This window comes from Ammospiza caudacuta, chromosome 13 (genome assembly GCF_027887145.1).
Source record: "Ammospiza caudacuta isolate bAmmCau1 chromosome 13, bAmmCau1.pri, whole genome shotgun sequence".
Taxonomy (NCBI): Eukaryota; Metazoa; Chordata; class Aves; order Passeriformes; family Passerellidae; genus Ammospiza; species Ammospiza caudacuta.
Window position 1 is genome coordinate 15,081,359 of NC_080605.1, and position 24,067 is coordinate 15,105,425.

General features: G+C 50.5%; 1 protein-coding gene across 5 annotated transcripts in view; it reads left to right on the forward strand.

Annotated features, from left to right (window-relative positions):
- Nucleotides 1-24,067, forward strand: part of PLEKHG4 (pleckstrin homology and RhoGEF domain containing G4) — an 85,355-nt gene extending 61,288 nt beyond the window's left edge. The window contains exons 14-24 of one of the 5 annotated variants that reach the window (XM_058813569.1): nucleotides 13,008-13,951; nucleotides 15,776-16,025; nucleotides 16,593-16,682; nucleotides 17,012-17,236; nucleotides 17,705-17,875; nucleotides 18,353-18,569; nucleotides 19,169-19,285; nucleotides 19,372-19,638; nucleotides 20,255-20,451; nucleotides 20,985-21,060; nucleotides 22,209-24,067. In XM_058813569.1, coding sequence (XP_058669552.1) covers nucleotides 13,008-13,951; nucleotides 15,776-16,025; nucleotides 16,593-16,682; nucleotides 17,012-17,236; nucleotides 17,705-17,875; nucleotides 18,353-18,569; nucleotides 19,169-19,285; nucleotides 19,372-19,638; nucleotides 20,255-20,451; nucleotides 20,985-21,026 — 2,520 coding nt within the window. In that variant the 3' untranslated portion in view covers nucleotides 21,027-21,060; nucleotides 22,209-24,067. The remainder of the gene's footprint in view (nucleotides 1-13,007; nucleotides 13,952-15,775; nucleotides 16,026-16,592; nucleotides 16,683-17,011; nucleotides 17,237-17,704; nucleotides 17,876-18,352; nucleotides 18,570-19,168; nucleotides 19,286-19,371; nucleotides 19,639-20,254; nucleotides 20,452-20,984; nucleotides 21,061-22,208) is intronic. The other 4 variants (XM_058813570.1, XM_058813572.1, XM_058813568.1 and 1 more) reach the window with 4 other exon arrangements.

The following is a 24,067-nucleotide window of genomic DNA, read 5'->3' on the forward strand; positions in this document are numbered from 1 at the left end:
ATGCAGTCCTTGTCAGCAGCAGCAGCCCTCTTGGTTGTGCCTTTCATGCTGCATGGCCCCAGTGAAAACAGAATGATGGTGGCACAGTGTGTTTTCACACTGCTTTGTGTGGAGGAGAGGCAGCTGGCTCAGGGAAGGAGGAGGATTTTGATCTCACTGGTTTCAGTAGAGTTATAAACAATTCTGGTGGTGTAAATATACTGTGTGTGTATTGTGAACCAGTGGCCAAGTGAAACAAGGAGTGGAGGGGGATACATCCTGCAGCTGTAGGATCAGTGCAGAAATTTCTGCACAGCATGAAAGTTCCTGCAGTGCCTGAGTTTGATGTTGATCTCCAGAATGCTTTCTGCCTTTCCAAAGCAAAGTTAGTGGTGTGGTCTGGGAGGTGGGGGATAAGCAGAAGATCTTATCTGAACTGATTTCACTGTCTTCTGATACTGAGCTGCTTTTGACCCTCCTGCATTGATCTTGTCAGTGCCTGCCTAACTCCCTTGTCTCTTCCCTAATATCTGAGGGCATATCTACAGCAGGAGTCTACAGTGAGCCATGTCCTTGATATTCCTTCTCATAAAGAGCCTGCAGAGTGCCAAACCCCGGGATTTGGGGAAGAAGCCCAAGGATGTGTAAGCAATGTACGCTATGGAAATGAGCTGGCAAGCTCAGCTTTCCAAACACCTCAGCCTATGCCAAGGGAGTGGAGCACCCACCATGGGGATTATGGTGTTCATCCCTCATGTACCTCTCTACCTGCTGGGAATGGCAGGCCCTGTTGTGCTGGCCCTCCTGCATGTGGTGGGCAGGTGTTCTGTAGGGCTGTGGCTGCTGGACAGGCCGTGGGACAGGACAGCATAACCCCATATGCCCCATCAAGATGCTGTACTGGTTTTTTTCACTGCTTGGCAGTTCCTGAAGGCCTGTCAGAGCTCCTTGCAATGAGGCAGCCTGAGCTGGGCCAGACCACATGGAGCTTGCACATGGGCTGGCAGGGTTCCCTCCCCAAAGACATGGCTGGTGCCAAGCTGGATGTTTCCATTTGTCCCCGCTTCCTTTGTGGCAGGAGCCCTTGGTGCCTGACAGGGGGGTGGATGATGGTTGGGCTGAGGCAGGAGAACAGTGAAGGAAGCTGCTTTCCCCACCCCTGACTGTGGGCTGGAGAATTGTTTTTCAGTCCCACAAAGTCAGTGTGGGTATATTCGGGGTCCTGCCATCTCCCTGTGGCTTCGAGCCTGGTTTGGCCACTGTCCCTTGTTTACTCAGTTCCAAGACTGCGCTGGAATCTGGCACCATACAGTGCTTTGGGGAAAAACTGGGCAGCTGAACAAGCAAGGGTGTGGATGGTGCACCAAAAGCATTGATGTCTGTTTTGTTCTGGGGTTCCTGCAGGACAGTCCCCAGTATCCAATAACACTGCCATACGTACACCAGGAGCAGCCCCAGCAAGTCTTCCTCTCCTTGTTTATCTCATTAGCCTTCATATTTTTTCCTTCCTCAAGCTCTCTCTGGGTGAATTATTTCCCAGAACACTCTTATATCCCATGTTGTTGACTTTACCATAAGTGAAGTGCAGGTTACCTGGACTGCATGTTTGAAATGTGCCTTATCAAGAACGGAGCACCTTGCTTGCAGCAGCATGTCCAGTGAACCAGAGCACACAGGACAGTCTCTACCAGGTCTGGGATGACAACCAGTCCTGCTGAAGGTCAGGAGTGAAGGTGCATGATCCTTGCTGGTAAAAGTGGAAGAAAGCACTGACCCAACCAGAAGGAGCAGTGTCCCATCAGCACCTGCATACCCTGTGGCTGTGTGGTGATGTGGTGCCCAGAGCTGAACTGCCTGTATCATTACAGGAGGGCCTGAGGCAGCTCCGGGGGCTTTTTCCTGCTTCTCAGGATGTTGTGCAAGATGGTGCCTCACTGGTGCTCAGGGAAAGTGTGCTCATTGCCCTGCCACAGCTTGTGAGTCTCTTGCAGCTTGAGCTCTTGCCTTATGTTTGCTTTCTGAGGGAAGTTGTTCAGCTTCAGTTCTCTCTGCTGAGGATTGTTGGGGCAAGGTGGGTTGAGAAATGGTAGGGTTTCCCATTTCTTGGGATTTCTTAGGGCTCTGTTCCACAAGCAATTCCTTCGGTGGTGTTCTCTGTTTCCCTTGGATCTTTTCCCTCAAAGGACCCCTGACCATCAACCTCTGCTGATTCTTGTTCCTCAGTTGTCTGTCTTTTTTTTTGCTGCACTCAAGGAGCTGCTGCTTCTGACTTCTGCTAGGAGTGGGCAGAATATTGCCCAGCCCCTCTCCATCTGTGTTTACATCTCCAGGAATGAGTTACCTGTGCTTCTGGATGGACCTGCCCCCACAGTGGGTTCCCCTGTGCTCTCCTCCTCAGCCACTTTGTTCTTTGTGGCTTAGAAAACAAAGCCTTTGGCAAGTGAAGGAGGTGCCTGCCCTTCCTGGGGGAGGGCCAGCTGGCCTGCATTTGATTATGGCAGTGCCTCCTCATCCCTCCCCATTGTCCTTGCTGCTGTAGGAATGCCAGCCTTTTCTCGCTCCATCCCGTGAGCAAGTGTTGCTGCTCTGGGGCCCGAAGAAGGGCCGGGGCCCTTCCCATCGCTCTCCTCTCTCACATTTCCATGCACCTTTCCCTGCAAGTCTCAGTCACCCCATCCCGGCTCCGGCAGCAGACGGACACAGCAAACCCTCCTGTAAGTACGGAGTGCCGGCTGACGTGTGAGCTGTGCTGATGTTGTTTGAAACAGTGTAGGGAAGGCTTTTCACTCGGTTGCTTGTGCGTGTCTGTGCATCCAGGGTGAATCAGAGCGCTTTGTGTGCGGCTTTTGTGCGCTCAGACAGAGCCCTGTGGGCTGTGGGCATCTTTGCATGGTCCCTCTGAGTCCCAGGGCTGTGCTGTCTGTAGCAGAGCAGATTTTCTCTTTATTAGAACTCCCTCTTTCTCTTTATTAGAAGTTATTACATGATCATTTCAGTGGGCATAATTTCCCTACAGCTAGAAGTTGCTGCCAGGGCTGAGTGCTGCAGACAGACTGGATGTTTGTGCAGGGCAGGTGGTACCTGTCAGCCTCCAGGACTTCTGTCAAATGTTGTACACAGCACAGGAAGGGGTTGCTCTCCTGGTCTATTCCAAGGTTTGCTGGGTTCCTGCCCCCCAGGTGACTGAGACCTGCTGGGACAGCACTCCCAGCTTTTAGAGATGGATCTGATCTTAGATTTGTCAGCAGATATCCAGAGTATGCTAAATAAGTTGCCTTCCACAAATGTTATCTCTGACTTCTCCTCAAAAGTTTCAGAACAGAGACCTGCTGATACCTAGTTTTCTGCTGTGTTTCATTTCAGATTATGTACCAGATACAATTTTGCAGATGATCTTTTAGAGGGGAAAAAAGTCCCTTCCAGGTGATAAATTATTGATGTTTTTTTTTCTTAGCCTTTGGTGAAAAAAGGAGGGTTGTGAATGCTGATGTGTGGGAAGCTGGAAAGGATCCTGGTGTCTGCAACCTGAAAGTGTGATTTTTTTGTAGCAGGCTGTTTGGCAGAGTTTGAGAAGTATTTTACTGAAAGGGTGCTATGATTCCCTGCTCTGGGAATGTGCTTGGAGAAGCACAGTGTAGAACTCAGCACCTAAGTGGAAAAAAAGACATTTGGTGTATCCTTACTGTAGCTTACTGTAAACGGAGACATAGGTCCCTGTTCCATGATGCTGCCAGCAGTTCTGCACAGGTCAGAACATGGTTTTACCCCACAGCAGCTTGGAGCAAATGAGATTTTGCTGTGGTTTGTAATAAAGTCCCTGGGACTTAACATGCACTATTCTCTGTACACCTCTGTGCAGAGATTGTCTTTGCTTTTCTGCATAATATTCCCAAATAACAGTTTTGATCTTGTTACTGATGCAAGTTCTCAGGATGATGAAAGGAGATCCAAAGGGCATGGGAGAGGAATAGTTACTGTGCTGTTTTAGGGGAAGCCACTGTTGTCTGGCTTCAGCATTGTCTGACAGCAGCTGTCTCATCTCTCTTTCTCTCTCCTTCCTCAGTTATGCCTGTGAAGTCGTGCCCCTAGACAGACATCTAGTCTGATTTGTTCTCCTATTTCAGGGGTGTCCTTTTTCATGCACAGCCTGAAGCAGTTGGGGGAATGAGCCTGAAGGAAAATCGATCCTCTGGCAGAGTTCATGCAAGGTTAATGTGTGAAATTTCTCCCCTCTCCTTCCTGCCAGGTTTTTGCTGGAGGAATCTTCCTGCAAGGTTAAAAAGAGTCTAGTGTTTACTTTCCTATCAAAGTGTATTCATGCATCAGAAAGTTTCTGCTTTGCCTTGGAGATAGCCCTCTTGTACAAACAAGAAGTCCTGAACACTTAAATCTGATCTGTTACAGATCAGATTTTTCTGTCTTGCAAAATTAGTGATTTGGAATCTGTTCTGTCTTACAGATTATTCAGTAAATCACTGCTAGCTCTGCTGGGGCTAGGGTTATTTTCTGCTATGTTTCACCAAAAACTGTATGGTCAAAAGTACAGCAGTAGCTCTGGCAAGCTCTGTGGCAGGAGGTAAAAGCTAAATAGTAGTTAGCACCAGCACTCAGTGCTCCTTTCTGGTTGCACAACATAGGTGTGAGACTCATTTGTCCCTCAGTGTTACAGGGCAGCAGCAGTGAATTAATTAGGTTTTTGTCATGTGCTAAATCCAAGTGCAATTTGCAGTTGAAGGTGAGAGGTTCTTGGGTTAAGAGGCTTTTGAGCACCTGTTCCAGCACCTCAGGCAGTGCTTTAGTGCAGAATGAGCTCTGTGATGTGTTTGTGACATGTGCAGAGAGGCAAAGCCTTGATTCATCTGGGGTCCTTCTCCCTCCTACTGTGCTGGCCGAATTCCCCTCGATGGAGGACGCAGCAGGAACAGTCTGAGGGAGCCAGCCAGTGTGTGGCGTGTGTTGGGATGTGGGATATGTGCCCTTCATGTGCCTTCCCTGACCCAAGGAGTGCCAGCATGTTCTGCCACTGCATGTATGCAGGGAGTAATGCCTGACATGCTGAAACCACCTTCAGCCTTGATTGTCAGTCTGTAACAATTCCTCAGTGTCCTTGGCTGCCATGAGCATAAATTGACAGTCAGTCGTGGCAGGGAAACAGCATTTCCACTAGGCAGGTTTAGGGATTTCCCAGCTTACATTGGAGCTTAGGTGCAAGGGGAATGTGTGTTCTTAAAGTGTGAGATCTGATGCCAGCAGAGATCTCCCTTCAGCTGGGCCCAGCCTTGTGCATGCGTGCAGTGCAAAGTTTGGGTACTTTTTTCCCCTCTAATCTTGGGATAGAAGCTGCACAGGGTGACAGATTTTCTGAATTTCTGTGTGCTGGCATCCATCTGGATGCTGGGATCCTCCTGGAGGCTGGAAATTCCCTTTAGTCATGGGAGTTAAATAGATCTGTTCAAGCAATCTGGTCATGAAGCTCCCCTCAGTGTACAGATGGAACTGAAGCTCACAATGGCTCAATCTGCATATCAAAGCCCTGGACATATGGACAGGGCTCTCCCAAGCACCGACTGCTCTGCAGGGCCTTGCACCCTCCAAACACATCTTGGTGTGCTCTTAAACAAGGAGCTGTTTCCAACATTGTCAGTGCCCCTGCAGAGGAGAGAGCCAGTGAATGTGCTGGGTGTCTGGATCCAGTTTTAGCTCCACATCTCCCAGGGCACAAGCACCCAAAGTGCAGTGCAGAGAGATCCCAACTCATCATGCTATAGTTAAGCAAAGTTTGGCTCAGCTTGTCACAAGGGAAAGGATGTGAAATGAAGACTACAGAGAAAGCACCCCATTTCTCCATGCAGGCCCAAGGGCATACTGGAGGTTTTGCAATCCCCAGCATGGAGCATGAGGAACCTCATTAGAAGGGAGCCAGGGCAGAGGGGAGACACCCACCACAGTCCAGTCTGTCCACACTTGCCTGTGGGGTGATATTACAGTGGGGTATTTGAGCAGTGTGATGATGTGACTGTTGGGACAGATGTAAAAGCAAAGCATGCAAAAAACCTTTGGAGGTGACATTAGGCTCTGAAAGGGTAATTTGTTGTTGTTGTGCAAGTTGCCAGCTCCAGCTTTGGTGACTCACACATCTCACTGTAGCTTGATCTTGAGCTTGGCTGGTAGCATGGGGCTCTTGGCTCATTGGTGAACAAAGCTGCTGGAAAAATGGGCAGTGCCTCAAATGTGAAGAGGCTGGTTTGCAGCAAAGGCAAACATTGAAGTTTCTGGTTTTACTGGGAGCAGACTTGGCCCCTGATCCTCTGGACTTGGGAGCTTTTAAATGTTGAGAAAATCTCTATAGTGAGACAGAAGAGTAGGGGGAGAATAATCAGTGCAGAATCCACGCAAAGCTACAGTCATGAGAAACTGGAGCTTTGAGGAAAGCAGATCTGCCACTTGCTGCCCTGCTACCTAGGGAGTAATTTTGTACATACATACATGAGTAAATATACACATGCATGTCACACACATGTACGTGTGTGCCTGTACACAGATTTATGGTGAAACTGGCACAGGCTGCTCTTGTGGAATCTCAGAATTGCTGTGAAGCAGGGGTTATTGTAGCAGCTCATGATTCCCCAGGTGAGTCACCCTGTTTCTAATTGACCCCCTGGGTGCTGCCTGGCAGTGGCAGCAGTTAGAGAAGAGCAGGGCCAGCACGAGTCCTGCACGACAGCTCCAGCACACAGAGCCACATTTGCCCTTTGGGTCCTCATGCTGTCGTCAAGAGAGCAGGAATCCTGTGCAATCTTATTTTAGCCAATTATATTTGTCTGTAATTAGGCTCTCCTGGACTTGTCATGCCTGGCTGCCCAGAGGGCAAATTGAGGGGTTTTTGAGCTCTGTTCAAGAGTGCTGCTGCAAAAGGATGGCCAAGCACGTTGCTCTAATGAGCAGCCTTTGATGGTACATGGACTGTGGCATGCCCAGACCAACCCTGACAGGTGCTGCTTCCCTGACCCCTTGTTGTTCTTTCCTGCCCAGCTGTGGGGTATCTGTTTGTTCTCCTTTTTTATGCTTAAATCCAAGGAGTTTCTAGTTTGTGCTCATCTCTCATCCTTTGCCCTCCCACAGTGTTTGTACAGCAGCTGGCACTTGATAACTGGCAGAAATGCAAATAGAGGATTTAAAGTTTATTTTCCTTAGCAGCTAGTTGTAGGCAAACTAAAGATTTCAGTGGTCTGTTTTCCCTTGGAGGAGGGGAGGCTGTCTGAGCTACACAGCAGCTCAGAAATAGTTCAGCTCTTCATTTCAAGAGCATGAGTCTTTTTCTTAGTCTTTAAAGCTGAGCTTTAACCAGCTACATCCCATGTAGGACACAGTTTTGATTAGTTTGGTTTGTGCTGCTAATGAATCACAGACAGGGCTGCAAAGGCAGTTTGGAAAAGTTGACTGCTACAGAAGGATAGGGGAGTAACAGCAAACCTCTGCATCGAGGAGGGATTGCTTCTAACTTGGTGGCTTTGCTGAAATGCTTGTGGCTCTGAAATGACATGGTTTCTTGTGCGTGAGTGGAGCTGCCTGCTCATGGAGCTGCAGATATTGGTAGAAGTGAGCAGGGGCTTTTAGCTCTTAAGAGATGTGGAAGAACATCACAATGTTTAGGAGGGATCAGTATTTGCTCCATAGCTCTTATATGTTGGGTGGTGGTTTACTTTGCATTTTGCTTGAATTTGGGGTCAGATGGAATGCTTTCTCTCCCTGTTTTCTGCACTGTGAAGGGGTATCTGGCTTGTGCCCAGTCAGGGTGTTCTCTGCACACTTCAGTAGCTCTTGTGTGAAGCACGGCCCCTTCCCCCTCTGCCTTGTCTCTGGTTACCAGGCCCCCCAATCTGGTATTTAGGCTAGCAGCATTTGCTTGTGAATAATCAGAGCTGAGATGATGCACTGAAGCAGGGCCCTGCCTCGGTCTGGCTGTAGGGGATGATGTACAGCACAGAGCTGGGCACAGCCAGGGTATGGACTCCCTCTGGACAGATGGGAAGGTAGGATGAAGTCTGTTTTTAACCAAGAGATAGCCTTGCCAAGGAAACATCTGCAGATCCTGAAATGTTGCTCTTTCCCTGCTCCTTTCTTCACGGCTGCTGTTAGTACTGGTAGGTGGGAGCCTGAGGAAAGCCTAAGGCAGATCAGTGTGTGGTGAGCTGATCACTTTCTGCTGAAGCTGCTTGGTCTCTGAGTTAGTCTTGTCACCATTTGCCAGCTGACAGTTTTTGTGGTAAGTAAGGTAAGTCTGGGTAATTTTGCTTTCAGTATATTTTGATGTAAAATAACTTTTTAATCATGGTCCTTCTGAACTGTCAGCGTATAAAGCATGTCCAGCCATGGGTCCCTGCTACCACTGTGCATGCAGCAGCCTGTGACAAGAGACATACCAATGCTGTGAGCAGGAGTCACTTCTCAAATCAACCTAAAGCCATGTTGGACTTTAGAGGGAATAAGCCCAAATAAACATCAGCAATGGCAGTAGCATTTTCTTGCAATTGAGCTGCATTTACTTTGGAATGGTGTTCTGGTGAGTCCCTGTCAGTCTTTACCCCTGTGCTGGGAGTGCTGCAGTCTGTGTCTGAGCTGCCCTTGGGTCAGTACCAAGGCTGTGGGTGGCCAGCAGAGCAGCTGCAGGATTCAGAGCCTGTGTGACACCCTGCATAGGTTGGGAAGTGCTTTGTTTAGTTCACAGCAGTACCTGTGATGCTTTCAATTTTTCTGGCTGCACCAGTTTTGCCTCTTTTGCTGCAAGCTAACCTCATTTTGCTCTTAAAGCTCACAGCTGAAGTTAAGGTCATTTAAAAAGAGTACAGTGGTGGTGAGAGGAGGTCTGGTTAATGGAGGGCTGTTGTAGTTGTTTCTTTTCACAGAGACCTACAGTCAGTTGTGTCTCACGGAGAAGCAGGAGAGTGGAGCCCAGCCTGGGTACAGGAGCTGCACCAAGCTGGATCAGGGCTTGTGTATGTCAGTTTATTTTCTGCTGTCCTTGGCAGTGTTCTCAGCTGCTGTGCTGCGTCCCCCTCCCTGAGCTGTAGAGGGCAGAGGAGATGGGGGCTTCCAGTCCTGGGACATCAGCACAAAAGAGTGAGAAACTTGGTCTGTCTTGTTGGTGGCCTTCAGTCATTATACCCACAAGCATAATTCCATTCCTGCCTGTATTGTTGCTCCCACCAGGGCTATCTTGACTGTCTCAAGATGCACTGTGCAGGCATTTGAGATTCCAAAGGAAACCTTCTCACAGCAGAGAGAAGGTTTTTCTGCATTTTTCTTCTGCAGAAAATTGATCTGCCCACTTCTGCCTATTCAGACATTCAGTTTGCTATTTGTAAAGGAATTATAGGTACTGTCATCATCTCCTCACAGGAAGGGATGAAGGAGGTTTGGACAAAGGCAGGCCCCTGAAATTGCCCCTTCTGGCATATATGTGAGATGCACAGTGCCTGCTCCTTTTGGCTACCCAGAAGGTGTCTTAGAGGTCACTTAACCTTGAGTATGCAAGGAATCTGATAGGTTTGTGATAGGTTTGGGCTGGGGAGGTGTAGTTTCTGAGTAGTGGCTCAGGTGAGGATCCAGGACCCCTGGAAAGCTTTCAGTGCTGGCAGTGTGCCCTGAGCCAGGGCTGAGCAACTTCTCTGGGCCTGTGTTTGCAGATGGTACTTGAGTGGTGCCAAACCCAACAGACTCCAGGAGCTCCTCAATGTGCTGCAAGCCTTGTCCATGGTGAAATGACCAGGAGACCAGCAGAGGATGATGGGTTTGAGGGTTGCACCATAATCCAGTGAAGTCCCTGGCTTTTCCTTTCAGCATGGCAGCTCCCTGAGAGCCCTGGGCAGCCTGGCAGGACCAACCTGTTGCTGATGCTGTTGCAGGATAGGTCAGTCAGGCGTATGCAGGAAGCACATTTGTCTTTAATCCTGTAATTGAGAGGTTCAGTAACAACTTGCCTGTAAAGATCAAAAGCTGAGGTACAGGCTCTTTCCTGCCTGGTTCCAGACATGGTTGGGAAGGTTTCAGCTTTCCTGTGCACAGGTGCCTCCTTTTATCTGAGCAGCTCTTGCAGCTCTGCAGGGAAGCTGTGGGGCTGCCTGCTCCCCAAAAGCCCCTCATCCAGAGGGCTGTATCCTGGCTTGACTGAGTGTTTGCAGCCTTACTGGGGGACAGGTGACAGCAATACCCCTGCCTGTATGAGGATGGGGGCACACTTGGTCCCTGGAGAGGATTGATATTTATGTGCAGAAAGGGGCAGTTGAAGCAGATGATGAGGCTAGAGAAAGCCTTGGTGGTCACTTAGCATGTTACCAAGAAAAGCTGCAGGATGTGGAGGCTGCTCCATTGTGCAGGGAACAAAGCTGAGCTATTTGCTGGCCTGTGACAGGCACTGGTGATGGAAGGAAATGCCATCGAGATTGAGAGTCATTTCTGCTCAGCCCTGGTGTCCTTGCCAAGAACAGACAGAGACCATATGAGGATGAGAGGTGGTAGGGCTGCTGTCCTGTGTGCTTTGCAGCCCTAATCCCTCCTCACAGTAATCACATGCAGATCTGAAGAATTTCCAGGAAATAAAAGAAGTCTCTTTTCTCTCTCTCCTATCTGTGCATGGAAATTAGTAGATAAGGCCTTCACATGGCATCTGCCTTCCTGACTGGTTCCTGTAGAGTCCAGGCAGGCCTGCTGGATGTCCCTCTCCTAAACATTGCTCTCAGCACCCTCTTTGACAGCCCTGTGTGTCTTTTGAGTTCAACTTTTCCCATCAAGCAAATGGCAGCCAGCATGCAGCCTTCAGTGGGGATCACCCATTGACCTCCACAGCCAGAGAGGTGAGATGTGCCCTTTCTTAGCCCAGAAGGATGGCCAGCCCTTGCTCTGGGCAGAGCTGTAAGGGGCTGGTGTTGGTTTATGTCCAGCTGGAGGGGGCAGCTCAGAACCCCACAGCAGAATAGGCCATCTGTCACTGCTGTGCAGATCTGCTGGGCTTGGGGATTCACTTTGCCTTGAAATGCTTCCACCTCCAGGAAATAGAAAAACCTCTGCATCAAGGACAAATGCAGATTCCCACCAAAATCTGACATGTCTTCTGCCTCTGCACACCCCTCCTGGCTGCCAGCAGTGGGCAAGTCTGGAGCATAAAGCCTGGATCAAGAGAGAGGCAGGTCAGGGGCCTGTTGCTGCTCTAGGCAGGGTGATGGGAGGAAAGGAGGCTGCTGCTCTCTGGATTGTCCCATGCTGCAGTTGGGTGGAGCTGAGGAGCATTTTCCCTGAGCAGCTGCTGGTGCTTCTGAAGCAGCTCCTTGCTCTGCATGAGTAATGGGGCTGGCTGCACGCACACATGCAGCTGCAGCTCAAAAGAGAATGTGGATGGCTGTGGGAGCTGCTGTGGAATCTGGCCTTAGAGTGACTCTGCTCAGGCTGCAGGCTGTGCTGGCATTCAGCTCTCCTACAAACAGCAGTGTTTGGCTGTCAAAGCCATCCCCATCAGGGCATCATGTGGATGAAATACCTTCTGCCCTGCCTGTCTGTGTCACCAGCAGAGAGTGAGCCTGGCACCTGAGATGTTTGACCACCATGTCCCTGTTGGGGATGCAATGTCTGCTTGCATAAAGATTGGCTAGATTTTCTTGATGTCTAAAGCTGCATAAAAGTAAGTGATTTAAGCTGAGTGAAGGTTGCTACAGTGAGGCTGCTCAGGAAATGGAAAATGGAAAAACCAATCACTTTGTTCCTGGCACTTATTATGAATGTTGTTTCTCTGCAGGTACACAGAGAAACCTGTGACAGGTCAAGTGGTAGAGATAGTCTGGCTCACTTCTGGGCATCCAGTGGTGTTTCTGCAAATCCACTGATGTTGGGCAGTTGGCAGAAGATGCCAGGCAGCCCTGTCCAGAGTGTTTTCCCCACCTTGTGTATCTGATTTCAACAAATCACCCTGTGTTTTTACTGATGACCATTAAAATTCTCTAGCCAGGCCTACAGCAGCTGATCACATCTTATTTACTCTATCATTACATCTTGCCATCTCTGCTTTATAGAGAAAATGGTTGCTTTTCAGCCTAAGTCAGATGTTTGTCTTTCTTCTGCTTTTGATTGATGACAGGTCTTGGTGCTGAGCCCCATTCTTTGCATGGTGATAATACACTCACTGTTCCTTTGTATCTGTCCCACTGGACCACATTTTGTCCCACTTCTCTTGGTTGACTGATGCGGCAGAACTGTTTTAGCAAGGCCAGCATATGCACCACTGCTAGAGTTAAGCCCCATGAAGCTGCTTCCAGCATTCCTGGAGTATTAGAAATAAACTGCTGAGCTCAGTATTTGACTAACGAGCACAAGCATGTAGTGCAGTAGCAAGCAGAGCCAGGCAGGCACAGCACACCACACAAGCTGCCAGCAGACACAGAAAATGCACAAGCTGCACGGTCCCAGGTTCTTCCTTGCTGCAAGGATGGGTCAGAGCGTTTGGGGTGATCCACAGAGCCCAGGTGTGGCTTCTGTATGCTGTCAGCTCCAGGAAAACAATGTAGCGAGCAACAGTCCCACTGCCTGCAGCTTACTGGTGCCCTTTGACCTTATCCTGTTTGACAGTGGTGAAAGTGGCTGGGCGAAAGAGGAGAGAGAGTTCCAGGTTTTATACTGAGCAGGCCCACACTGAGGTGTGAATTCCTGCAGTCTTAGCAGCAGCTTTCCCTGCCCCCCCCCGCCCAGAGAGGACAAACATGCCCATCAGTGTGGGCGCCAGCTCGCAGGGACCTGGCGGGGAGGTGGGGCTGTGGCAGAGCAGCCAGCACAGCTGAAGCCCTCTGCATAAGGGGCTGTTTGTTTTGCTGAATTGTTAAGCCCCATTGACAATAGCTGCCCCCCCCCCCCCCCCACTCTCTACACTCAAGGAACTGTGGTGGCCAGACACTGATCCTTTCTCTTATCTTCAGGCACTGAATTAGGGTTGTTCTTCACTGAGTCCCTCTGACTGGCTGTTGCTTTTTGTTCTCGCTCTGCAGGCGTATGAGTGGGCCTTGGAAGGGATGCGACACCTTGCCTGTATCAGCATGGAGGACTGCAACTCTCCTGAGCACTGTGCAGATGTCATCAAGTGCCTGGAGAGTTACAAGGGGCAACACCCGGACATCAGTGCTGCCCGGTTCCAGGAGATGAAGGAACTGGCCTGTGAGCTGAAGAGTGACAAGGGGCTCAAGCAGTGGAAATTTGCATGGTCTAAATGCCAGGAGACCAAGCTGGTTTTTGAAAAGAAACTGGAAGCAGCCTTGAGAACAAGGAAGTCTCTGCTGTCAGACCGCAACCCAGCTGTGGGGGAGCAGCCCCAGGCTGGCAGTGAGAGTGGCACTCTGTCCCACCGGAGGCACTCTGAGGGGGCTACCTCCAGGTCCCACTGGGACAGGACTCCGAGCACATCTCATGGCTACAGCAGAAGCAACAGCTGTCTGGAGTGGACTAGGGAGAAAGCTCCCTCACCCTCCCTGAGCTGCCCTGGAGATGTCGATGCTGGGGAAGTTTTTGTCTGCCCAGCTCCTCTCAGCCCTGGTCCTCACTCCAGCAGAATTTCTTTTGCCAGCAGGGCTTGTAAGTCTTCAGTGCTTCCTGAAGAAAAGCCAAACCTGGAGAGCATTTTAGAAGCCCCAGAGGTGAGGCAGTCTTCTACATCCACTCCTGTCCCTGGGAAGCTGCCTCCCAGGAAGGTGCTCCGGAAGGCCCAAAGCTTTGACCTGCCTTATGGTGAGAGCCTGTGGGCCAGCTGCCAGAGGAGCGAGCCAGCCCGGTACGGCAACACCGGCGTCTTCATCAAGGGGCTGGAGGTGAGCAGCACTGAGCTCGTGGACAGGACGTTCGCTCTGAGGCAGCCAGCTGTGAGCAGCTGGGCTGCAGACTGCCTGCTGGAGGGACAGAGGGGCTGCCTCTCCGGGGCAGAAGCCAAGAGCTGGGGCAGGTAAGTGTCTGTGACATTTGGTGTTCCCTTTTTCAGGGTGGTGAAAAGGCAGCCAGCAGAGATTAGAGGAGTTCTGTAGTGCTGGTTACAGGACAGATGGAGATGTAGCTCCAGCTTCCCTGCATGTGTGTATGTGATGCTGAGCAAGCCCACAGGGATGTCCCCACATAATCTGGCACCTACCTAGGTGGGGCGACAGAGAAATGGGATTTGTGGCTCTTCCCTCACAGTGTGATTCCTCTAGGAGGAGAAAGTTCAGTTCCCAAACAGGAGAGGGAGTCTCTGAACATTGCTTCCATTGGAGAATGAGGGATTACAGAAGCAGTATTCAGTGACCTAACAAAGCCAGGAGTACAGGTGCAGTGTGAGAGCAGAAGCTCAGGGCATCGTCTCCCACACTTTTGGGAGTGCTGTACCCAGACTGGTAGGGAGGCACATCCAGCACCTTGTGACAGCAGCTTCACAGGTGAGAGGGTGTTTGTATTTGTGCTTTGGGGCTGAAATCTCTGGGTGTCCAACAGCTGGCATTTGTGCTGTTTTCCGTCTCTATCTTTGAGAATCGCAACTTTGTTGTCATACTACAATGTGTGCTTATGCTTTGGAGAGCCCAGGGATATGAGGTGTTCTTGACAAAGGGTCTCCAGGCAGGTCTTTCAGTTGCTCTCACTGGAAAAAATTAAAATATAAGTAAAAAATTAATGGCAGAGAAAAGAGTGCTGGATGCTGGGGGGTCGTGTCGAGTGAAATGGCTGGGGACAGTGAAATCTTCTGGAAGGGGGCTCCAGTATCCCTGGGATAGCCAGAAAAGCTCATGGCAGGGAATGTGTGCCAGCAGATAGCAGGGTGACCACTTTGCTTCTCAAGGGAGCAATGCAGGAGGCCTCTCGTGTCTGGGTGCTGAGACGTTTCCATTGCTCTGTTCTCTGAACAGCCAGAGAAGTTGATTTGAGGAAAGGCTGAAATGCAGGGGAGGAAGGGACACATTGGAGTTATGCTTGGTGCTACACTGCCTCACAGTGGAAACCTCGAGTACTTAAGAGGCATCCTTTGAGATACGCGAGAGCAACCTGTACTAGGAACTGCAGTTCACTGATGAAGTGTTAGGACACTTCAGTTTTACTCTCTCACTTTTACTAGGACAAGCCCAACAGAACCTAATTCTAGAGCTCTTGTTCTCCCAGGGTTAACATTGCTTCCTTCAGTCTCTAGTCATCAGGCTGACTCCTCACAGAAGTGACTGTGACTTCTGCTGTCACTGTTGTTTCAGGAGAGCAGCCATCTGCAGAGCAGCCAACTGTGTCCAGAGCAGGGGCTGGGTGGGCCCTGGGTTGTGTGTCCTGCTGAGTTTGGGTCAGGATCACAGCCAGCCTTGGGCACTCCCTTCCTGAATCCTTAGAATCACAGAATATCCTGAGCTGGAAGGGAGACCCAAAAAGATAATTGATGCAACTTCTGACTGCATTGGACTACCCCAAGAATCACACCATGTGCTTGAGAACCTTGTCCAAATGCTTCTTAGCTCTGACAGGCTTGATGCCATGACCACTTCTCAGGGGAGCCTGTTCTTAGCACCCTCTCTCTGGGTGAATGACCCTTTCCTAATAGCTTCAGCCTAAACCTCCCCTGACACAGCTTCATGCTGTTCCCTTGAGTCCTGTCAGTGCTCAGAGTCAGAGCAATCATGGACGATTGTGTATCTGAGCTTGGTCTGTGCTGAGGATCATCTCATTTCCATGCTGGGTGTCAGAGAGAGCTTCTGTAGCACTAGTGCAGTGCTTTGCAGGCACTCTGGGTCCCTTCAGGGCTGGGTGTTCCCTGTTGCAGCAAACTGCGGCACATCATCGATGAGATGGTAACCACGGAGCGGGAGTACGTGCGGTCGCTCCGCTACATCATCGACAGCTACTTCCCCGAGATGGAGCGCCTGGACCTGCCCCAGGACCTGCGCGGGAAGCGCAGCGTCATCTTTGGAAACCTGGAGAAACTCTATGACTTCCACAGCCAGTACTTCCTTCGAGAGCTTGAGAGCTGCTGCAACCACCCACTGAGGGTCAGCCACTGCTTCCTGCGACACGTAAGGCATCAGCACCTTGTCCCCGGGGTCGGGCTCTTCCAGGCATGAGTTTGGTTTCTGTGCCTTTCATGTTGTGCTTTGCTACCAAGAGACACTGCCAGGGAAACAGAATGTCTGCTCTTTAAAGCCCATCTATTTCTCCAGGGACACTCCTTGCATGTTTCCTGTCTGTGGTGTCAGAGGTAATGACTAGAGTGAGCAGAGAGGTACAGACCAACTCTGGGAGAAAAGGGCTGCTGGGGAGAAGCACAGTGATACAGGTCTGAAGGTCAGCTGCCCCATGCATTTTGCTGCTACATGCTGTGAATGGTACAAGGTGACTATTGGGGTATGGAAGAAGCTAGGGATAGGAGAACAATGAATCAAAAAGTCCTAGCTACTCTGAGAGTAGGAAGACAAGAACATTCCCTGGCTCTTAGTGAGCTTGAAATAAAGTTATTTCTGCTATCAGAGGAGGCTCTGGTGCAGCCTAGGAGAGGCAGAAGTACTAGAGTAACCTACCAGGGTTGTGTCTGTCACTGTGTCCTGGGTGCATGGGTCTCACTTGAGGATGGATTTCTTCTGCAGAAAGACCAGTTTGGAATGTATGCGCTGTATAGCAAGAACAAGCCAAAGTCAGACTCGCTGCTGGCCAGCCATGGGAATAACTTCTTCAAGGTGAGTTCTACTGCCTGTGTCAGGATTGCTCTGTGTTTGGTCACTGATCTGTTTAAGTAAAGCCAACTTACCTGCCTAAGGCAGGCTCAGTGCTGCCTCTGCTTCCCTGGCACAACTCTCTGCACAGCTGTATGGAAGGGATAGGGCAGAGGTGCAGAGACGGCTTGGGGAAGGAACCCAGCACACAGCAGCATTGGTCTGGTGGCCTTGCATTTCCCTAAGAGTACTCATTTTCCCTGAGTACCCCAGTCAAGAGGTGTCAGTGCTTGCCTGGGGGCACGGGGTTCCCCTTGGGGAGGCTGCTGCCTTCACTGTGCTGCATTTCTCAGTTCAAGCAGGTGCAGCTGGGGGATAAGATGGACCTGGCCTCCTACCTGCTGAAACCCATCCAGCGGATGAGCAAATATGCCCTGCTCCTGAAGGACCTGATCAAGGAGTGCAGTGAGGCGCAGGAGCAGGAGCTGGGCTATCTCCGTGCTGCTGAGGAGATGGTGAAGTTTCAGCTCCGGCATGGGAATGACCTGCTGGCCATGGATGCCATCCGTGACTGTGACGTACGTTCCAGTGTCTTCCCTGCCCAGGGGAGCAGAGCCACACTTATTCCCCTTCTCTAGACTTGGGGTCTTTGGATTGTATGGTGAGCCTTCCCTCAGGTTCTCCCAGTGATCAGAGTGCTGTCTGCCAGTACAGGCCTGGAGGCCTCCTTGATTTCCTAGGGCAGACAGCCTGGGTGCTGCTACCTGAGCTGGGTGAGCTGCTTGTCATAAACATGCTCCCAGATGCTTACCAGTGATGGGTCCAGCTCTCCCCTGAGCTTGGAGTCAGTTGTTTCAGCCTGATGTGGTTCCCAGCAATGCCATGCAGCCTGACTTGAATTTCAAGAGCCCTCTTAAGATGTCAAGTAGCTGCCACTTCTTCACCACCTGGGATACAGCCATATGGGACCATGTTTTCCAAGTCCAGGTCTAGGGCTGCCTAGATCATGCTGGTGGAGTCTTACAAGGATGTCCTCTCGTGTCCAGGTAAACCTGAAGGAGCAGGGGCAGCTGGTGCGGCAGGACGAGTTCACCATCTGGCTGGGCCGCAGGAAGTACCAGCGACACATCTTCCTCTTTGAGGACCTCATCCTCTTCAGCAAGCCCAAGAGGATCGATGGTGGCTTTGATGTGTATATCTACAAGCACTCCTTCAAGGTAAGGGCAGCCCTGCAGCTCCCTCTTGTGTGGGAGCTGTCCATGGCTGGTTTCCCCATGGCACATGCCTCTGAAATGGGAAGCAGGAGCGCCTTCAGCAGAGGAGCTGCTCCCACCACTTCTAAGCCTCCTCCAAACCATGCAATGAGGCCAGAAGAGGATATTTCACTCATTAATACCTAGGCCCTCTGTGCTGTAGAATGTGGGGCCAGCATTTTCTGAGGGTCATGGAGTATGGGAGAAAGGCAGTGTGTATGTGGCAGGGAAGTGGTGGTAATTCCAGATGGAGTACTAGGAATTGGCTGAGCTGTCTGTGCTCAGCCGTGTCCAGGACATACCTGCTGCTTTCCAGACCCTGAGACTCCTTCTTCTTAGGTCTGCCAAGCTGGGGATAGCTCTAGCACAATGTTCAAGCAGCTTACTCCTTTTGCTCCTGGTACAGTCTGGTTTATGTTTTGCTTTTCCTCTTCCTCCCAGACTGCAGACATTGGTCTGACTGAGAACTGTGGAGACAGCGGCCTGCGCTTTGAGATCTGGTTCCGAAGGCGGAAGTCCAGTGACACCTACATCCTCCAGGCCAGCTCAGCTGAGACTAAGCAGGCCTGGACCAGTGACATTGCCAAAATCCTGTGGCAGCAGGCAGCCCGCAATAAAGGTGTGATTCCTTCCTGGAATTCCTTCTGTGCCGCAAAAGGTGCGGGAGCCCTGTTCAGCTCATGCTGTCCTGAGTAGGTTTGGATCCTGTTACCAGGCAGCTCTGTGCAGCAAGCAGCTGTGTGCCAGCATGCAGCCTCAGGAGCATGTGCTGGGCTTGGCTGGGCATGTCCCTTCCCTGCCCCTCATCCCCAGGGAACTCGACTGGTCCAAGCTCTGTTTGACTGTAGACACCCACCTGTTCTCCATGAGAGAAACAGAGGATCCATGCTCAGGGTTCCCTGTCCTGTGAGCACAGGCTGTGCCCCTGAAAGGCTTGTTGGTCTCCCCAGTGATGTGGGCCACTACTGGAGCTCCCTACTGAATGATGCTGACCAAATTCCTCCTGTCCCCCACAGGCTTCTCGCTTGGCAGGACTCTCGTAGGTGGCATGGCGCTGAGCTACTTGGCCAGAGCAGGGCATGATTGCTTGTTCCTGGAGACTCCACAGTGCTGGGGAGGGCAGCAAGGGGAGAAGAGATCTAATCTCAGCAGCTCAGGAGCAGCCTATGAGTGCTCTAACCTGTGGCTGAATAATGCTGTGGGCAGGGTTGGGTTTGGTCAGCCTCACAATGTGGCTGTGGGTCTCTTCCTCTCCAGAAATCCGTATGCAGGAGATGGTCTCCATGGGTGTGGGTAACAAGCCCTTCCTGGATATCAAACCCAGTGAGGCAGCTATTAATGACCGTGCTATCGATTACATCATGAAAGGCAGAGGTAGGTGCCAGCTGTGCCTTTCCCCTTGATCCTTGTGAGTGAGGCAGGACTGGTTCTCAGGGGTTTTTTTGTATGTTTTCTGGCAGGTGCCAGGACCAGAGCCTCAATTGCAGTGTCTCTGTTTGACCATTCCAACCCCTTCAAGAGGACACAGACGCAGCTCTCCACCGGCAGCACTCCCACTGCCTATTCCCCTTCCTCCTCCTCCTCCCTTCTGGGACCTCTCAACCTGCACATGTACCTGGACCAGGCTCTGCTGCCAGGGGTCCTGGCCCCCAGACGTCCCTTTGACATTGGCACTTGCATCGAGGAAGATGAGTTGGAGCATGAGACGAGTAGCCAGCCCTCAATGAGTAAGTACAGCCCCTCTGCTCTGCAGCACCTGGGGTGTGTAGGCTCATCCCTGCTCCTTGTTCTGTGCTGTGTGGTGAGACCAGGCTTGCTGGGGTCATGGCAGTCCCTGTCTCCTACCCAGACCAGGGCATGAGGGCCCTGCCCTTCTATTATGCCAGCTTTGTCTCAGGTTCCATGACAGGAGTTAGCTCAAATAGAGGGCTTATAAAGTACCTGCTGAGCTGCAGCCATAGCCATGGCAGACTTTGTGCTGTGTACTGATACTGCTGTGGTCTTGGGGGTTTGTGTCCCTGCCCCTCTGGTATGAAGTGCTCTGTCCTTTGCCCTCACCGTCCTGGCCCCATCACCCTTTGCCTATCCCTTGTGTGAACTTCATTGGCCAGCCCATACCAATCACCAGCACCATTATAGCTCTTCTTCCTTGTGTTGGTTTGTTGTCTGTGGCCTTAAAGAGGCCCAGACATGAGTGTGGCTGATCTGTAGGATTGTGTAGCCACTGCCCTGCAGACAGGTACATTATCAAGCTTATGTGGCATGGGTTCTGTGCAACCCAAAGTTATCTGTGATCTGTTAGTGGTCTGTGGTTATCAGGGTGACCTTCCTCTCTTTCCCCAGCAACAGAGAGCTCAGAGTCATCGCACTGCATGTCAGCCACAGGCTCCAGCGGCTCCGACAGTGGCTGTGTCTCCAACATCCCACAAGAAAGCTTCTGTGAAGACATGGGCTCAACCCCTTACATGCCTGTAGGCCCACAGCACAGCTCTGCTATGGAGGGCAGACCCAGGTTCACAAACAGCCAGTACATTTCTGCAGTAAGTGCAAGCAGCCAAAACACTCTCTTGACTTTGCCTGCTCCTGTACCTGCCTCCCCAGTTCAAGCCACTGCCTCTCACAGGGGGACTGAAGATGCTGCTTTTGGGCTTGGGGTGACTGTGGGGAAGTGACATTTCCTCTTGCAGAGACTTGGCCCCTCTGGGGCAGATGAGAGCCTCTGGTGCAGGAGCCACCCGTGCAGTGGCCAGGATGCCTGAGGAGATGAGCTGGAAAGGACCTGCAGTGCTGGAGGCTGCACAAGGAGATGTTGCACAAACAGGAGCTATAATGCTTCCATGGGCTGGGGTACATATATAACCTCCTGGAGTGGCTGGAGCTCTGCTGCACCTGCTGCCAAGCTCCTTTCGTGGGAGGTCTGGGCGTTTTTTGGGGAATGATGAGAGGGGAGCCGGTTGCTCTGAGATGTTGGTGTGTTCCTGAGAGTTCTCAGCTGCTTCCCTTCCCACTAGATCCTGTCCTGATGCTGTTGTCCTCTAACCCCCCTACTAACACTGGCTTCTCTCTTCTGCAGAAAGCAGGCCAGGTCACCATAAGTCCCTCAAGAATAGTGTGAGCCCCTCGGCCCCGCCTCAGGAAGTGGAGTTGTTGTAAGTAGCCCCTGCAGGGGATTTTCCAGCAGTTCTGAGTGCTGGTCAGGTTTGTCAGTAGCTCTGAGTATGGGGAGTCTCACCTCAGCTCCTCTGTGAGTTTTCCCCATGCATTCCTGACTGGTGTCTGAGGCTCTGATTCATCTGGTTACAGAGGAGCAGCTCCCATGGAGCCACACTCTGAACCAGCTGGTCTGATGCTTTCTGCCTTGCAGAAGCAAAATAAACAAAATCACGTTCAGGTAGTAAAGGCTTGACCACCTCCTGAGTGTTCAGATGAGCTGCTTTCCTCTGAATGCTGTCACCTGTCTAACCACTAATCTATTTCTTGTGGCTGTTTGCAAAAATCCTGCTCTTAGTCCCTCTGAAGTGCCTTGGGGAATCACAGTATTCTCCCCAAGGCAGATTTATCCCACAGTTTCCTTTGAACCTCCAAAGGAAATAGTACTTTGCCAGGCAAAGGATCCTGCTAGGTTATGGTCAGGATGTCCTGAGGGAGCTGCCAGAGGTTGCTTCAGTATTTAGGGATTCTGGGAGGATGCCTTGTCTGGAAGGAAGTCACTGTTAATCTAAGGAGGGTGAACCCTGACAGGACTTGCAGCCAAGCAGGGCTGCTGCTCGTGGCTGGCAGCCCTTGATGTCATGTCAGGACCCACTCAAACCAGCCTGCTCTTGTCTCAGCCTTTTCCTCTCTGTCCTTGGGGCTGAGCCTCCCTTCTCACAGGGAGCAGAGGGGTATGAGAGAGGCAGGATTAGGGCTTGAATGGTCAAGGCACAGGGTAGTGAATGGTCATAGGTTTGGCACTGTGGGGTGTGCCCATGGCAGGTGCAGGAGTTCAGAACCAGCTGTACAGAACCAGCCAAGGTTCAGATTTAAGATCCTGAGCCCCTTCTGGAGGGTCACAGGTGAGACTTTTGAAGTGGCCACAGAAGCAGTAGGGACAGCAGCACAAAACCTTTGGGCAAGTCCTGAGGGAAGAGCTGTGCTTCTCCTGCAAGAATATTCTTTCCCCACCAAAATTTACCTCTGACAGAGGATTTCAAGTGTTTTGTGAGGTCACTGCTGGCCAGGACAGAGGGACCTGTGGGATCCTGCCACATCCCAGGAGTGCAGCTGGTCTAACCCATTGCACGGTGCTGTGTTCCAGGTTTGATTGCCATTTCAAACTCACTGAAGACCCCAGGCCTCTGACCAGCAGAAGGACACAGTCTTCATCCTTGAAGATATTTTTTGCCCATTATCAGGCTCTTTGAAACAGCTCAAAACTTGACCTCTGCCTGAGGCGAAGTCCCAGGATGGCTTCTGTCAACTAAATGTAATAGCTTTGGTGTTGGATGGGACCTTGGGCATTTAGAACTCGTTAGCCCTATATTTATAAGTAATAAGTAACATAGTAGTTTGGGAAAAAGAAGTATTATTTTTAAAGCTATGAGTTGTACAGATTTTTATTACAAGTGACTCTGTTACTATTTGTTGTGTAAGCTGCACATTTTATAAAGTTTTTGGAAGGGCATGAAGAGAAATTGAGGTATTTAAAAAAAGTAGTCTAACTTTCTGTTTCAGGGTTATAGTGACCTGAAGCTCAAGATTTAACGTCCTTCCTTATGTTCTAAATATGTCTATCGTAGCAATAATTTATTTCCTTGGCTTAATACTTCCATTCTAATAAAAGCATTTTCATTGTTATGAATTGTTTCTTCAGATGGTTCTTCCAGTGCCTTGGTGCTGAGCTAATCTCTCTCATAACCGTCTGTCAGCTCTGCCACTCTGCCTGTGCCACCTCTGCTCTGACTGCCAGCTGCCCCTGTATATCCTCAGTGCATTCACCAGAGAAGGGGGAGATGCCCAGGCAGAGACTCCCCTGGTGCCAGGGGGAAGCTGACCCAGAGGGAGCAGCCAGCAGAGGTGTCAGTAGGAGTGAGGAAGAGGGACCTGTGTCTGGTGGAGCTCAGGAGGCACCAAAATTCCTGGCTCTAGTTTTAGCCACTTGCCCTCATACCTGCTGTCCCAGTGCAAGTTCCTCTCTTGCCCTGCTGGCTCAGGTTCCAGTGGCTTAGTTCAGGCTCCATTGTGCTTTGTCCTGGCTGTGCCTCTGGTTTTGGACTGACAGGGACTGGCTCCTTGCTTCATCTCTGACTCAGCCCCTCTTCTGGTACTTCAGTCCCACTGTTGTGGCTTGTTTGAGGAGCTTTGGATGTGCTGGCATTCGAGACCAACAGGTTTTGAGTGTAATGGCTTGATCATAATGCTGAACCTTAAGTGGATGTTGTTTAAGTAACACAGCATAACTGGAGGACAAACGAGCCCTGTGTTCCAAGGTGGCTTTTTCATGAGTAACATCCAAGGTCACTGTGTGGCTGTGACACCCTCCCTCTGTTCTTGGACAAAATGAAAATTAGCATTTCTGGAAACAGTGGTTACTTGGCTGCCAAGTTCCTGTTTACTCCTGGTTTGTGCAGGGCTGTAAATCAGCTCCTGCAGGTGTGGGAGAAGTGCTACATTTGGCCTGAGGAAGAGGATGGAGTAGTAATTTATTTAACTGCAATTTTCTTCCCTTGGCAGACATGGGTGTTACACTCCACAGCCACCCTGGAGACAGTGTTCCTTCAAGTTTGGAAATTCCTGTACTGTATGTAAAACACTTGTTTATTTTTAATAAGCTGGATGTTTTTAAACCTTGTTCTTTTCTCAGACAGCACGGAAAATATATTTGACACCTTTGTACAAAATTGCGTGGGAAACAGTTATACAGGGAATATTTTACAAGTTACTATTTTGAGATAATTGCTGGGTTAATGCAAAGTTTCTGGACTGTCAAGACAACAATAGCTCATGTCACAAGAGGGAGAGAAGTTACTAATGCAACAAGAGGAACATGAAACGTCTGGAATTTCTCAGTTTCAAAGGTTTCTAAATTGCTGGACAAACCTTTAGTATTGTTTACCTGACACTCTTTCTTCAGGGTTTGATTGATTTGTCTAATAAAGGTTATTTTCTTTATATGAA